This window comes from Molossus molossus, unplaced genomic scaffold (genome assembly GCF_014108415.1).
Source record: "Molossus molossus isolate mMolMol1 unplaced genomic scaffold, mMolMol1.p scaffold_m16_p_19, whole genome shotgun sequence".
In the NCBI taxonomy this organism is placed as follows: domain Eukaryota; kingdom Metazoa; phylum Chordata; class Mammalia; order Chiroptera; family Molossidae; genus Molossus; species Molossus molossus.
The window spans coordinates 36,349,784-36,364,047 of record NW_023425354.1 but is presented as its reverse complement, the minus strand read 5'-3'; the positions used below and the strand labels follow the sequence as shown (position 1 = coordinate 36,364,047).

General features: G+C 55.2%; 1 protein-coding gene across 1 annotated transcript; it reads left to right on the top strand.

Annotated features, from left to right (window-relative positions):
- The first annotated feature begins 5,600 nt into the window (after positions 1–5,600).
- Positions 5,601–10,108, top strand: SPACA3 (sperm acrosome associated 3). Its single transcript, XM_036269796.1, has 4 exons — positions 5,601–5,846; positions 6,560–6,718; positions 7,151–7,229; positions 10,042–10,108. The coding sequence occupies exons 1-4, from the start codon at positions 5,660–5,662 to the stop codon at positions 10,106–10,108; spliced, it is 492 nt and encodes a 163-aa protein (XP_036125689.1). The 5' UTR covers positions 5,601–5,659.
- Positions 10,109–14,264: the final 4,156 nt, after the last annotated feature.

The window sequence follows — 14,264 nt, the reverse complement described above, 5'->3', positions numbered from 1 at the left end:
ACACAATCTGATGTCCAGGACAGAAGACTGGATAAAGAAGTTGTATATTTGATACACACACTACTCAGCCTTAAAAAAGAAGGACATTCTGCAGTATGCGACAACATGGATGGGTGACCCCTGAGGACATTGTGCTCAGTGGAATAAGCCAGGGACAGAAAGACAAATACTGCGCGATTTCACTTAGATGAGGATCTCAGCGCCTCGAAGAGTGGCATGGCGGTGGCGGGGGCCGGGCAGGGAGGACGGGGAGTTACTAACACACGGGCGTGAAGTTTCAGGTAAGCCAGAGGAGTGAGCTGTGAGATCCGCTGTAGGACACTGTCCTAGGCTCAGCGACACTGTGTTGTACACTTAAACGTTGCTTGAGGCTAGCTCTCATGGTGAGTGTTTGTACCACAATAACATTTTAAAAGAGGAAAAATGTGGCTGTGCGACCCTCAGTTTGAACCTGGTCAGTCGGTCGGGGGTGGGGTGCAGGCAGGTAGGAGGCACATGGTGTAACTTAACTTGTATACGTGGCTGTGCTGTGCTCTCAGTAGTACCTGTGCTCTTGATAGTAGCTGTGCTGTGCTCTCGGTAGTAGCTGTGCTCCTGGTAGTAGCTGTGCTGTGCTCCTGGTAGTAGCTGTGCTCTCGGTAGTAGCTGTGCTCCTGGTAGTAGCTGTGCTGTGCTCCTGGTAGTAGCTGTGCTCCTGGTAGTAGCTGTGCTGTGCTCCTGGTAGTAGCTGTGCTCCTGATAGTAGCTGTGCTGTGCTCCTGGTAGTAGCTGTGCTCTCAGTAGTAGCTGTGCTGTGCTCTCGGTAGTAGCTGTGCTCCTGGTAGTAGCTGTGCTGTGCTCCTGGTAGTAGCTGTGCTCTCGGTAGTAGCTGTGCTGTGCTCTCGGTAGTAGCTGTGCTCCTGGTAGTAGCTGTGCTGTGCTCCTGGTAGTAGCTGTGCTCTCGGTAGTAGCTGTGCTGTGCTCTCGGTAGTAGCTGTGCTCCTGGTAGTAGCTGTGCTCCTGGTAGTAGCTGTGCTGTGCTCCTGGTAGTAGCTGTGCTCCTGGTAGTAGCTGTGCTGTGCTCCTGGTAGTAGCTGTGCTCTCGGTAGTAGCTGTGCTGTGCTCTCGGTAGTAGCTGTGCTCCTGATAGTAGCTGTGCTGTGCTCCTGGTAGTAGCTGTGCTCCTGGTAGTAGCTGTGCTGTGCTCTCGGTAGTAGCTGTGCTCCTGGTAGTAGCTGTGCTGTGCTCCTGGTAGTAGCTGTGCTCCTGGTAGTAGCTGTGCTGTGCTCTCGGTAGTAGCTGTGCTCCTGGTAGTAGCTGTGCTGTGCTCCTGGTAGTAGCTGTGCTCCTGGTAGTAGCTGTGCTGTGCTCCTGGTAGTAGCTGTGCTCTCGGTAGTAGCTGTGCTCCTGGTAGTAGCTGTGCTGTGCTCCTGGTAGTAGCTGTGCTCCTGGTAGTAGCTGTGCTGTGCTCTCGGTAGTAGCTGTGCTTCTGGTAGTAGCTGTGCTCCTGGTAGTAGCTGTCCTGTGCTCTCAGTAGTAACTGCTACGTATTGAGGACTCCGAATACTGAGTATCTACAAAGATATTCCAGGAACTGGATTGCTATTTGAGAATGGAGGAAACTGAGAGGTCACATCACATTTTCTGGGTCACCCTGCTGGCAGTCCCCAGCGCCTGTGTCTGTGCCCAGGTCAGCCTGACAGCAAAGCCCGTGCTCTCAAGGCTGTGCCGGCCTCACGCTCCAAGCAGGGGCCCCTGTGGGCACAGGCACGGTTGTCATGTGCCTTTCCAGTTCACTTCTGTGTCTCTCAAGCTTTGGGGTCCACAGCGTCATCTTTGTTCCAGGCTTGTCCACGTTGAACAGTCATCATCCAGGTGGAGAAGGGGGTGGGTATGGCTCAGCGTTCAAGAACTTTCTCTAAGTCAAAGGGGTGCAGCAGTCGGAGAGGCTGCCTGGGGAGGCAGGGGGCACCCGCTGACATTGCTGGGCAATCACCTGAAGGACCTGTGGGAGGAGGAGAGTCATGCTTCAAAGTAGTGTGTGTGTGTGTGTATGTGTGTGTGCAGAGGGGCTCAGGGGGGCTGGTCCCAGCTCAGTGGGTGAGAGATGGTTCTAGAAGGTGAGCTCACAGAACTGGGGAGTTCCAGAAGGACCTGGGTCAGTGCAGTCTGCCCGCCCTCATCGTTCTCTTAACGCTGGGTGCCTGGGGACCCGCGGGCATCCCAGGCGGCGTCCTGAGCGGAGGGAGTGCTTCGGCATCGTCACCGCTGTCAGCTCGGTGGGAACGGCCCTGGTCAGTGAGCCCCTTCCCTGTCTCCCTGCTGCTGCTGACGAGGTCCTCGGGCGGGGCTGGCCGTGAGGGGCAGGGTCAGAGGTGGGGGCATCCCGGGCTGGCAGAGGATGAGTCCAGAGAGAGAAGGGAGCCTTGTGCCTCTAGACCCGCTGGGAAATGCTCAGGATAAAATTATTTTCAAGTCACTTTGCTATAAAAAAAATCAAAACCAGTCTCTGTGTAGCAGTGAACTTGGCTACTTCGTCTATAAATTGGGGATTACAACCCTGGCCCCCTTAGATGGCTGAGAGGATTAGGCGAGATTAAGTTGGAGAACATCCGGGAAAGGCTCGCACAGTGTCTGCCAGGTTTGGGGAACTCAGGCTAGCTGTGTTCTTCCCTTTCCTTCCCACATGCTGATGGGAAGGGCTCATACTTCCGTGGCCACGACTTCAGTGTGTTTCGGTTTCAGAAGCACCACTGAACAGCCATTCCACCCCAGCAACTCTGCTTGACCCTTAGGATAAACGACACATGAGACAGCCACTGTTCTTTGCAAGCTGGCCTTGTGGTGGGAAAGACGGACACATCGCAGTCTAGTGTGACAGAAGCACAGGGTGCTTTGGGGGTGCTGGGGAGCAGCGGCCTACCGGGAAAGTCTAGCCGGAGAACTCGTCTCTCGTCTCTGATGGGACCCTTGCAGCATGAGCAAGAGTTAGCCATGTAAAGGAAAGGAGAGACTGTTCTACACGGCTGGTCAGCGTGAGTTGACCAAGACGATGTTACCTGGAACCTCGAATGCAAGTGGGGGAGGGGTCCCCGGGGCAGCCCTGCGCATCATGTTTAGGAGCATTGATGAAGGGAGCTATCAAAGGGTGTCACGGGCTTTTTGTTTAAAAACGTATGCTGGTAAACATGCGTAGACCACTTCGGAAGAAGACTCGGGACTGGGTACGAGGAGACCACGGTCGCGCCACGACGCTGCTCTGAGCCAAGGGGAGGACGTGGTCTCGGAGGAAGAGTGGAATCGGCGGCGCTTCGGGGTTGTTTGGTTGGGGCGGGTGAAGGACGGGGTGATGGAGAGAAGGCGGGATGCAGGGCAGCCGTATTTCTAGTTTGGAAGAACATCCTGGGTCTAAAACCCAGAATATCTGCCACCAAGAAAGGGCAGACGTAAGGAAGAGCAGGTTTTAGCGGGACCAGGCCTCCTGTCTTAGACCTGCTCATGTTGCGACGACTGGGGTTCCCGAGCGGAGACATCCACGCGGCCACCGCACATATCACTGCCCCGGGGCAGACGCGGTGACCCGCAGGGCTGCCCGGGGGTGTCCTGGTGGAAGAGAAGAGGGCCGCAGGCACAAAGGCTTGAGAAGCACAGCAGCGTCAGACCTGGGCAGAAGGGGATTCCACAAAGCGAATGAGAACAATAGTCCGAGAGGAAGGAGAGACCCTGGGCAAAGGGAGCGCCGGGAGAGGCAGGAGTTTCGAGCAGGTCCACAGTGGGAAGCACTGCCGAGGGCTCCTATCCCCCCCCCCCCCCCCCCCCCCCGTGCGGACCAGGGTCCACGGCACCTCGCAGCAGCTTCCAGGCGCGCGGTGGCGGTGCAGCTCCGACACAAAGGGGAGGTGAGAAAAAGGGTCGTTTTCCCACTCGAAGTTTCGATACGAAGACAGGGAGAGAGACAGGTCTGTATGGATAACGACAAGAATCAAGGGAAGGTATTTTACCGGCTGGGGACCTCAGCACGTCTACGCACGCGGACAGAGAGGCGCTGGTAGAGGGAGAAGCTGACGGTGCTGAGGGAGGTCGTGACCCAGTGGAACAAGGCTTAGCTATGGGAAAGGGTGGCATCTAGACCTCGGGAAGGGCGGGTCTTGGTAGATGTAGAGGCACCTCCTGCTCACACCACAGGGGTGTATGAGGGCACATGAGCCCGTTGACGCATTTGTAAGTGGGATGGGGCGAGGGCAGAAAGGAAGGACGTGTGGTGGGTGAGCACCTTGCTCTCACTGAAGCAGAAGGTAAGGTCTTTTGGCAGATGGTGCAGGGAGGGCAGCCGAGGACAGCAGTGAGGGTCTTGAATACCCTCTGAGGGGAACGAGAGAGAGAAAGCTGACCAAGGCAAGCGAGCGGGTGCTGGAAGTGTTTCATAAGAGAAACAACAAGCAACCCACTTTCTCATTCATTCTCTCAACACTCTCATGAGGCAGATGTTGTTCGTGTCCTCATTGCATGGATGAAGAAATGAGGCGTGGGGAGTGTCTGAAGGCAGAGATGTCGTAAACCGCAGAGGGGGGCTTCAAACCCAAGTCTTACCTCAAAGCCACGGCCACGGCCAGCCTTGCCGTCCTCAGGGACTAGCAGCCCTAGCGGAGGTGGAGGCCACGCTTCGCAGGGACGGCCACCTTGAGGCTGTGCCACTGTTTTGCTTTTTGACCCTATGAAGGTGGACGGAAAGTGTGCTGGGGGAGAGGTCATGAGAGACGTGGCAAGGTTTGTCCGAGGCGTGGTCGGGGAGAGGAAGAGACAAAAAGTCGCAGAGTTGGGGGAAGGTGGGGTGATGACGAAGCAGGGGTGACCTTGGGGAGCCCTCTCCTGGATCTCGGGGTGTGGCCATGGGAGTGGGTGGCTGAGCAGAGTGGAGGGGGAGGTCATAGCTAGATGTGAGTGTCCTACACGACATGGGGACTGGCCTCCAGAACCCACCAGCCGTGAGGGGCTTGGAGGGCAAACCAAATGGGCTGAGTGTCAAGGCGGGAAGAGCGTCGGCAAAGTGATGGTTTGGAAGAGGCCGTGGGCGTGCAGTTTCAGGATGGCCGTGGGGACCTGTGTGTGGGGGAAGGACAGTCCCCACCCAGCAGGCAGCAGGTGTTCTTGCTGCCGTTCAGGCCGGGAGAGGGAGGCTTCGTGCTGGAAGAGACTTTCCTTGGCCATTGGGCTCAGTGACTGCTTTACACCAATGGCACTGCCCGCTCGTGCCCTCGGGAACACCCCTCACGGCCATACCCCAGGAGGACTTGGGTCCACACCAACTTTGGTCTCCACCCAAACGTCGCTCCTTCCTAGTTGTGAAATCTTAGGCCTCAGGACTCAGTGATGCCTGGTGTGGAGTATAGAGCTCAAAATATGTTCATTTGCTCCCCCATGTCCCCTCCTCTCAGCTTCTGGGACTGGGTGGTGCCAAGCAGGATTGGGAGGGAGAGGCGCTGGCCTCGGGAGTCCTCCCCTGGATCTCGGGGTGCGGCTGAGGCTTCATCAGAGCCTCCTCCCACTCCCCAGGTGCACTCAGGCCTGTTTCTCTCCCTCTTCCAAGGGTTCGCCTTCCGGAGGGGCCACCAGGGCTGCTGAGCTGCCTGCCATCTCTAAGCCCAGCTCTGAGTGGTGGGGCTCCACCTCTGCACCCTGCATGGAAGCCAGGAGCGGGGCTCCCAGAAGGCAGCTGTGCCCAGCTGGGGTGATGCTGCTGGCCTTGGCCTCTCTGCTGAGCTGCTGGCTGCCGTCCGGCCAAGCCAAGGTCTACAGTCGCTGCGAGCTGTTCAGAGTGCTTCAGGATTTCGGCCTGGAGGGATACCGGGGTTACAGCTTGGCTGACTGTGAGGACCCCTCTTTCTGGCTGGCCCTGCCCCCCCACCTCTTTCTCCCTCCTCCTCCTCCTCACTCAAGGGTGTGGCCTCAGGAGATTTCTAATCCTCGTTCTCATTTGTAAAACGAGAATTATATGCCACCACAGGTAGAGAACGCCCAGCGATGAGTTAAATATACCGTAGGCTGGCGATGGGCAGCCAAATCAGAATCCCCCCATTATTGCTGCCACTGCCGAAGTCAACAGAATAGTTTGGTACCCTAATCTTAACCTTGGCAGGGGGATCAGACATCCCCCCTGAAGTTCAGGGCAAGCTGAGTAAAGCAGTAATACCAAACCCTTCCAGCTGGTGGCGGTTTTGGGGGGCTGGACTTGCTTCTCTCCAGTTCCAGCCCTGCTTCGAGTCCCACCTGCATCTTCCTAGTCTTGCCCCTAAGGATTTGGTTCTCATTCGTTCATCCCACAAACCCTTCTTGGGCTTCCCTGTGGGCAGGGCAGTGAGGCCACAGGAAGGTGGCTGGCCTGGGGGCGGGAGGTCCGAGGTCCAGTCTTGACGCTTGTGACCTTGAGTGAGTCACTTTGCCCCTCTGAGCCTCCGTGGCTTCGTTTGTCAAAGAGGAGGGAGGGCCTCTGCCCCGATCATCTCCAAGCAGGAGCTGGGGCTCCAAGGTGCTGGGTTGGCCTTGACCACGTGACCCATTGGTCTCTCTCCACCCTGCCCAGGGCTCTGTCTTGCTTATTTCACAAGTGGCTTCGACTCAGCTGCTGTGGACCATGAAGCTGATGGGAGCACCAACAATGGCATCTTCCAGATCAACAGCCGGAAGTGGTGCAAAACTCTCCAGGAAAACACCGCCAACCAGTGCGGGACATACTGCACTGGTAGGCGGGCCCGAGCCTGGGGGCTGCCCCCGGCCGCACCCCTAGGCTTGTTTCCGGTTCTGTTTGCTCCTCTATCTTTCATCTCTGAGTGGGGATCCCCTTACATCCTGCTGGCCCTACCAAGGAGAGTGTGATGGGGCGAGTGAGGAGGGCCATCCTTCATGAATCTGATTTGGGGTCCCCTGTGGGAGACTGTCCTGAGGGCTAGGGGAATGGAGTAGGGATTGCTTCTCATAAGAGACAAAAGTGACAGAGAGATACCTGTGTTTCCAGAGGGGTCCAGAGACAGGGGTCGGCTGGGCTCAGGATGGAAGAGTGTGTGTGTGTGTGTGTGTGTGAGAGAGAGAGACAGACAGACAGACAGACACGTTCTTCATGTATGTCCAGCTCTGCCTCCTGCTCCCTCCTCATGCTTCTCTGCCTCCCACCCAGACTTACTGAATCCTAACCTCAAGAGTGCTGTTCTCTGTGCCATGAAGATAAGTCAACAGCCCCAGGGTCTGCGCAGCTGGTGAGTAACTTGGGCTGGAGCCCCCAAGGAGGTGTGGACGGCAGCAGGGAACCAGCCTTTTCAGAGTGCCCCCAGGCACCATTCCATAGCTTCACAGTTTAACCCGCACAGCTTTCGGGGGTCGGGATTACGATCACTGAAGTTTTTATAGACAACACACTGAGCTTCAGGGAGGGAAGGCCATTCACCGGAGGCCATGGCCAAGCCTGGCTCTTCCGAGCTTTGCCTGTGTTGAGATGCCTGCCCCCAGGTACACTCGATCTGGGTCCAGTAAACCTCTTTAAAAAAAAAAATTTTTTTTTCTTTACTGATTTTAGAGAGAGGAAGTGAGAGGGAGAGAGAGATAGAAACATCGATGAGAGAGAACATGGATTGGCTGCCTCCTGCGTGTCCCCCACATGTGGGGGATTTGGCCCACAACCTGGGCATGTGTCCTGACCCGGAATCGAACTGGTGACCTCTTGGTGCATGGGTTGATGCTCAACCACTGAGCCACACCAGCTGGGCTAGTAAACCTCTTTTGTTTTTCAACCATGGCATCTTTGTCTAAACTAACTTTTACTTAAAGGCCTGCAGTGTCCAACAGAGGAATAGATTCCCCGGAGCCTCACCTTGTCAGCCTGCTCACAAGATGGGAAGCCCTCCGCACAGGCAGGGGAGTTGGATGGGCATCGATGGGGCATTTTGGTTCACACAGGGTCCTCTGAGGCGGTGGCCCAACAGCTTCCCAGACTCTTCTGATGGGAGTTTCACTTAGTGTCCAACTTCCCTTGACTCACATTTCTGGATGAGAGACCGGCAAGGGGCAGAGTGTGGGGAAGGTAAAACACTCCAGATGGCCAGTGCAACCAGAACCTCGGGCCGATGTGATAGTGACAAGGCCGGTCTAGTGACTGGAAGGCACCAAATGTCTAGGGCAGCGGTTCTCAACCTGTGGGTTGCGACCCCTTTGAGGGTCAAATGACCCTTTCACAGGGGTCGCTTAAGACCGTTGGAAAACACATATATTTCCGATGGCGATTTGTAACAGTAGCAAAATTACAGTTATGAAGTAGCAACAAAAATAATTTTGTGGTTGGGGGTCACCACAACATGAGGAACTGTATTAAGAGGTTGCAGCATTAGGAAGGTTGAGAACCACTGGTCTAGGGAGAGACTAGAGGCGGGGGGACCAGTGGAGGAGACTTTGCAGGCGTCTGGGTGAGAGGTAGGGTCTGCACTAGGACATGCGCACGGGAGGTGGCCTGGGGCAGGGCTGGGTGTGCGGGGCTGTGAACGAGAGCTAGGGGCAGGTGACATGTGGTCAGTGAGGGAGAGGAGGAGGTGAACATGACTGTGAAGAAAGACAGGCCTGAGATGGGCACCGATGGCCCAGCATTGCAGACCTGTTGGGCTGAGAACAGGGCAGCCCTAGGAACCGGATCTGGAGTGAGGCGGGCCCAGAGGACATAATGCACGTGTACAGTCAGGAAGCGTGAGTGCCCGCTCAGGCCGGAGTCCAAGGTCTCGAGGCCTTGGGGTGCCACCCCAGGACAGAAGGAACAGGTCGCTTTGGGTTAAACCAAAGGACAACTCTCTTTTGTACAGCAGGAGGAAGCTCATGGCAGTATAACCCCACAGAGGTGGCCGAGACTAATAGGAAGTGGCCCCAGAAGGTGGACCATGTGCGCTCATTGAGAACTGCTCTGTGCTGGGTGCTGGGCTTAGAGCTGGCTGAGACCCGAGTCCTCGCCCTCAAGGGGCTCACGGTCTACTGGAAGAGACCGAGAAGCCAGTAGACCGCTCTTGTTTGATAGGGCAACAGGGGTCTATTAGGGACGCTCCTGGTCATCGGGCTCTTTGACATTGACATCATGAAGGATACTAGTTATCAAAGTTTGGAACCCTTAAGAACTTGGGACCACGGGACCCCAGCACCCCAGGATCTTGCTTATTTTCTTCAAAATGCCAGTATGACGCTGGAACAACGCAAGGATTCTGAGTCTACAAACTATACTTACCAACAACGGGAAGACCCAGGAAAACTGGGCGTGCGTGCAGTTCTCGTATTTACTAGCTGTGGACCTTGGGCAAGTAATTTTGCATCTCGGTCTCAGTTCTTCACTTGGAATACAGGAAACATGGTATCTGCCTGATCTGCCATGTAAGGCCACGTGGGGGACAGATTCAGGGGGACGCCTGCACAGTGCATGTAAACTATGACGGGCTGGACACACGGAGGGGGCATCACTGTCTGTAGGAGCAGCATGATGTGTGGAAAGAGCACTGGACTGGCCTGCAGGACTCCAGGCCTCTGTCACTGAGTGAACTTGAGCAAAGTGCTCTGTAATCCATTGGGAAAATAAGGGGACCATAGAGATGACTATTTTTAAGGGCCATTCTGTTTCTTTTTTTTCCCCCCTTTATTGATTTTAGAGAAAGAGGAAGTGAGAGGGAGAGAGAAATAGAAACATCGATGAGGGAGAACATTGATTGGCTGCCTCCAGCATGCCCCCCACTGGGGATTGGGCCCACAACCTGGGCATGTGTCCTGACCGGGAATCGAACCGGTGACCTCTTGGTGCCTGGGTCAATGCTCAACCACTGAGCCACACCGGCTAGACCATTTTGTTTGTTTGTTTCTTTTTTTTTTTTTTTTTACTTCTTCTGTGGGGTTCTTTGCTAGTTAACAGAGTTTACTTCTCTTTTCCTTGCTAACCCCTCCCCCTACCTGATTTCCGGTTCAGAGCCCACGCTCCTTCCTGTTCTTCTCTGAGCAGGGACGCAGGCTGCAGCTGATTGGGTCTCTCCGCTGCCCACTTTCCATCCTCAGGGACGCCTGGAAGCGTCACTGCATGGGAAAGGACCTCAGCGACTGGGTGGATGGCTGTGACGTGTAGGATCCTCTCTGGATGGACCAGCCCGTGCACGGCAGGCTGGGAGATGTGGTTTGGGTCCTGCCCGAGGAAGGCACACAAGTCAACTAATAAAGAGTAGTTTACATTAAGTGTGTTTCTCAGCTCTCGCTGTGAGTTCAGGCGGCATGTTGGAGCCAGAGCATCTCAGGGATACTTCACCTGTCCACCTGGGCTGGGCTTCAGGTAGGCTCCAAAAAGCCTACCGCGGAGGGGTAGCCCTCATTCCTGGGAGGCCTGGGGGCAGGGCTCAGTGCCTCCCTTGACCATCCCTGCAAGGAAGGGTTCCCTAGACCCTTTACCTGAATCTAGGTTTGCCAGATTTATCAAAACAAGCAAGCAAACAACAACAAAAAAACCCCAAACCAAAACAACAACAAAAAACCAATGATAACAACAAAAAAGGATGCAATGGCCTTGTGAGGGTACCCCTTTCCATCTACCCCCGCCTCACTGTGAGCTTTTTGCCTTGTTCCTCCCTGGCATCCTGGCCCCAGTGGCTTTTCTCATTTTCAGGTTCAAGGCCAAGTTCCTCGGCTTGGTACCCAAGTTCTTTCATGACCCAGGGTCATGCGGATTCATTTATCAACTGTCCAGAAACGTTTGCTCTAGCTGGTTTGTATCCCTGCATTTGGTTCCCTGGGTGTAGCATGTTGCTTCATACCCCCCTTCTCCCCCTCTCCGCACTTCAGCTGCTAGACACTCTCCTTCCATGCAGCAAGCGTGCCTTCAGCAGGAAATGCATGCAGAATGTCCTCTGGCCGCCGCTGAGCCCCTAGACATGCACCCCTGTCGACAGCTCATTCCTTTCTGTCTCCCTGGAGTGCCATCCTCAGATCTCTCTGCGGCAATTCCTTCTTGTTCAGGCAGGTCTTGTCTCAATTTTACCTCCTCACAGCGACTTTTCTGATCACTCCAAATTCTCTTCTGCCTTCAAGCCTTTGCTTAGGAATCTCTTCTGCAAACCTGCCGGCCGGACACCTTCCATTCATCTCTCAAGGCTTCAGCTCCAACCTGCCCGACTCAGCCCAGCAAGCAGACCCTTCCCCAGTGAGCGTGCTCTGCCCTGTGCACCCCACTGCAGCTCTTGCCGCTCACGTTCTTGGTGTACGTGTCTCTTGCCCACCTCTGCCTGACTAGACTCCGAGCTCCCCTGAGATTGTGCCTGATACGTAAACCCGCAGGGCCGAGCACAGTGCCCGCCGCATAGTGGGCATGTGGAAAATGCTCGTGGAGTGAGGGAGTCGGCCAGAGACCCCCGCCTGGCACTGGGAAGTCTTCATCTAGCAGCTTCTTGACCTGCCTCCCTCTCAAGTGGGTTCAGCTGGGTATTCTTTGGTGCCCACCAATCCCTTTGTGTTTGGCTTCTTGAACTTGGATGTCTAAAGTACACTGAAGACAAATGGCCCAGAATGGTGAGGAGTTCGCCAATGAGCCACCTCCTTCCGAGACCTGGTGTGAAGACCAGTTTCGAGGAGGCTGTTCGCTGAGAAAGGAATGAGATGTCGACAGGGGCATGTGCCTGGGGGCTCAGCGGCACCAGAGAACATTTTGCATGCATTTCTTGCGTGCCGTGGCTCAGCAGTCTCGTTCCCTAGGAGTCAGGCCGGAGGGATGTTTTGCAGAGCGAGTCCGCGTTGCTGTGTATGCCTGCAGGTCTCCTCAGCCCTCCAGATCGCCGCCTGCGTCCGATAACGTTACGGAATCCCAGCTCCACGGTTCTCTGTTCACATCCATTTCCCGCTCATTCATTCATTTCGCCATCTGTGAGAGCTCACTCTGAGGCTGCAGCAGGTGCCAAAGGTTTAAAAGAGCGATGGGAGAGAAATCTTGAAATTGAAATTGATGAAATCCTGCCTGCTGTATTCCCCACCCCAACAGAAAAATGGCAGTCATTATGGCGTTTTAGGAGAAGTGTTGGTTGCTCCTTGGGGTACTGTGGCGTTCTCCCAGAGGACAGGTTAACGCTTTCAGCACCAGGTGTCTTTGCCGAGTATCCACGCGCCCTTTGGGGATCACAGACAGGCTCTGGAGCTCCATACCCCTCCTCAAACGGTGTGCACATTTTATGCCTACGTGACCGTGTGCATTTTTTTAAATTTTTTTTTTTCTGGAGAGAGTTTATAGCTTTTGCTTTATTTATTTATTTTTTAATCCTCACCCGAGGACATTTTTCCATTTTTTGTTCAGATAGAGTGGGAGGGAGAGGAAGAGAGAAAGAAACATCGATGTGAGAGAGACACACTGAGTGGCTGTCACTCACACGACCAACCAGGGCCGGGGACAAACCGCAACCGAGGTACGTACCCTTAGTGGGAACCGAACCCGGGTCTCTCTGGACCGCAGGCCGACGCAGCCAAACTGGCCAGGGCGCTTTTGCTTTATTTTTAAGCCACACAAGCGATCCAAGGACGATCAAGTCGTTTTATAGGAAGAAAAAGAGAAAATCAGAAAAGATAGAAAGTATATACCTTCGCTCATTTGCTCTCATAAGAACCCTGGAAGCTAGGCATCCTCATCTCCCTCATACAGGTGGGAAACAGAGGTCCCAAGCAGTTAATTAAACATGTGCTCACATACCTGACACCATTCTCAACTTAGACTCACAGACGGGTGGAGTCGGGAGCACGAGAGATTTGCTGTCCGTGTTCCACCCCCTCTCCTTTTATAGAAGAGGACATTTAGGCCCAGAAAAATGGAGTACATTGTCCAAAGGTATATGCTCAGTTTACAACCGAAATGGGCTAGAAATACAGGTTTTGGCTCCCCGTCCGAAGCCTTGGCCAACCGGTTGCTCCTACGGAGCCTGGGGCACAGATCTCACGGAAGGCTACGTTAGTAAGAGGCCCTCATCTTCTCACCCGTCCTCCGCCCGGGGGGTTTCCACTGACCTGTGCTACGGTCCCCAAGGACCGCCTGGCCCCAGACATGCTCAACCCACTAGCCTCAGGGAAACACACGTGTGCACAAAGTGACCCCATGTGCCGGGAGACTCAAAGGAACGGGGAGGAAGCCGTTAGCTAAATGAGTCAACCTTGCTTGAGACATGTCTTCCTAAACACTTGGAGCTCAGGAGGAGGAGCTTGGAGGGCTTTAGCCAAGACGTACCCCCCTCAGCGTGCTGAACCGGCCCTTCATCCTCTGGCGCCTGCCTATTCTCAGTGGTTGTTTTGGACACTCCCTCTTGACCTCCGTGACCCCCCCCCAGCTTTGCATTTGCTGCTCGCTCACTCTCCTTCCACTGAAAACCCCCGATTCATCTTTCCTCGCGGTTGACTTGTCAGTGTTCCCTGCTCACGTGCTCGGTTCCCCGAGGGCGGTGCCTGGCACGTGATGGCAGGTGATCAGTAGGAGTGGAACGAAGGGCGAATCTGTGTCTTTCACCCGCTTCCCCTTCGGTTATGGCCCTGCTGCCTCCCCTGCTGTGCCGGGAAGCTTGTCTGTGCGGCTGGGGGTCTGCTGACTCCGTGTGGGTCTGGGCTGGGACACCCCTCCCAGCCCCTGGAAGCACATGCCTTGGCGTCTCGAGCCTCCCTGGTTCTCTGTAACGGGGAGCACGTCCCTGGCACTCGCTGGAGGCCCTCGCCTCTGCTCGATGTTTGCTTCTCATGCTGGAACAGAAATTTCTGAGCTTGTGGAGGAGAGCTCCCAGGTCTCTCCTCCGGCTTCTCAGGCTTGGCTGAGCTTTACTTGGGGCAGCGCTACCCCCCGAGCCACACCTGTGGGCAGGGCCTGCCTCTGACCTTTCCAGCTCACCACGCACCTTTCCCCAGGCACCTCTGCGGACCCACCCACTCAGCATGTCCGCGGCTAAGACCCTGGTAGCAGTGTTAGAGCGTTGAGCCAAGGTCATGGGTTGGGTCTCCAGTCAGGGCACAGACAAGAATCAACCAATGAATACATAAATAAGTGCAACGACAAATCGATGTCTCTCTCCCTCCCTCTCTTTCCAAATTCAATCAATCAGTTTTTAAAAACAGCTGCACCTGGGAAGGGGAAATGGCGGCACTCTGGCCTCTCTCTGCCAAGACAACCAAGCAACAGCCTGGGAGCAGCGGGCCCCGCCCTGCTCAGGCCTTTCTGTCTCCGGTAGGCAGCAGGCTCCCCCGGGTCTGTTTCCCAGGTCAGGTGCCCTTGTTTT

What these genes read in the sequence shown, in the direction of transcription:
- SPACA3 (XM_036269796.1), top strand. Translation starts at nt 5,660, where the DNA reads ATGGAAGCCAGGAGCGGGGCTCCCAGAAGGCAGCTGTGCCCAGCTGGG. An exon ending in GGGTTACAGCTTGGCTGACT is followed by an intron (nt 5,847 to 6,559) that starts GTGAGGACCCCT and finishes CACCCTGCCCAG; the next exon opens with GGCTCTGTCTTGCTTATTTC. An exon ending in GTGCGGGACATACTGCACTG is followed by an intron (nt 6,719 to 7,150) that starts GTAGGCGGGCCC and finishes CCTCCCACCCAG; the next exon opens with ACTTACTGAATCCTAACCTC.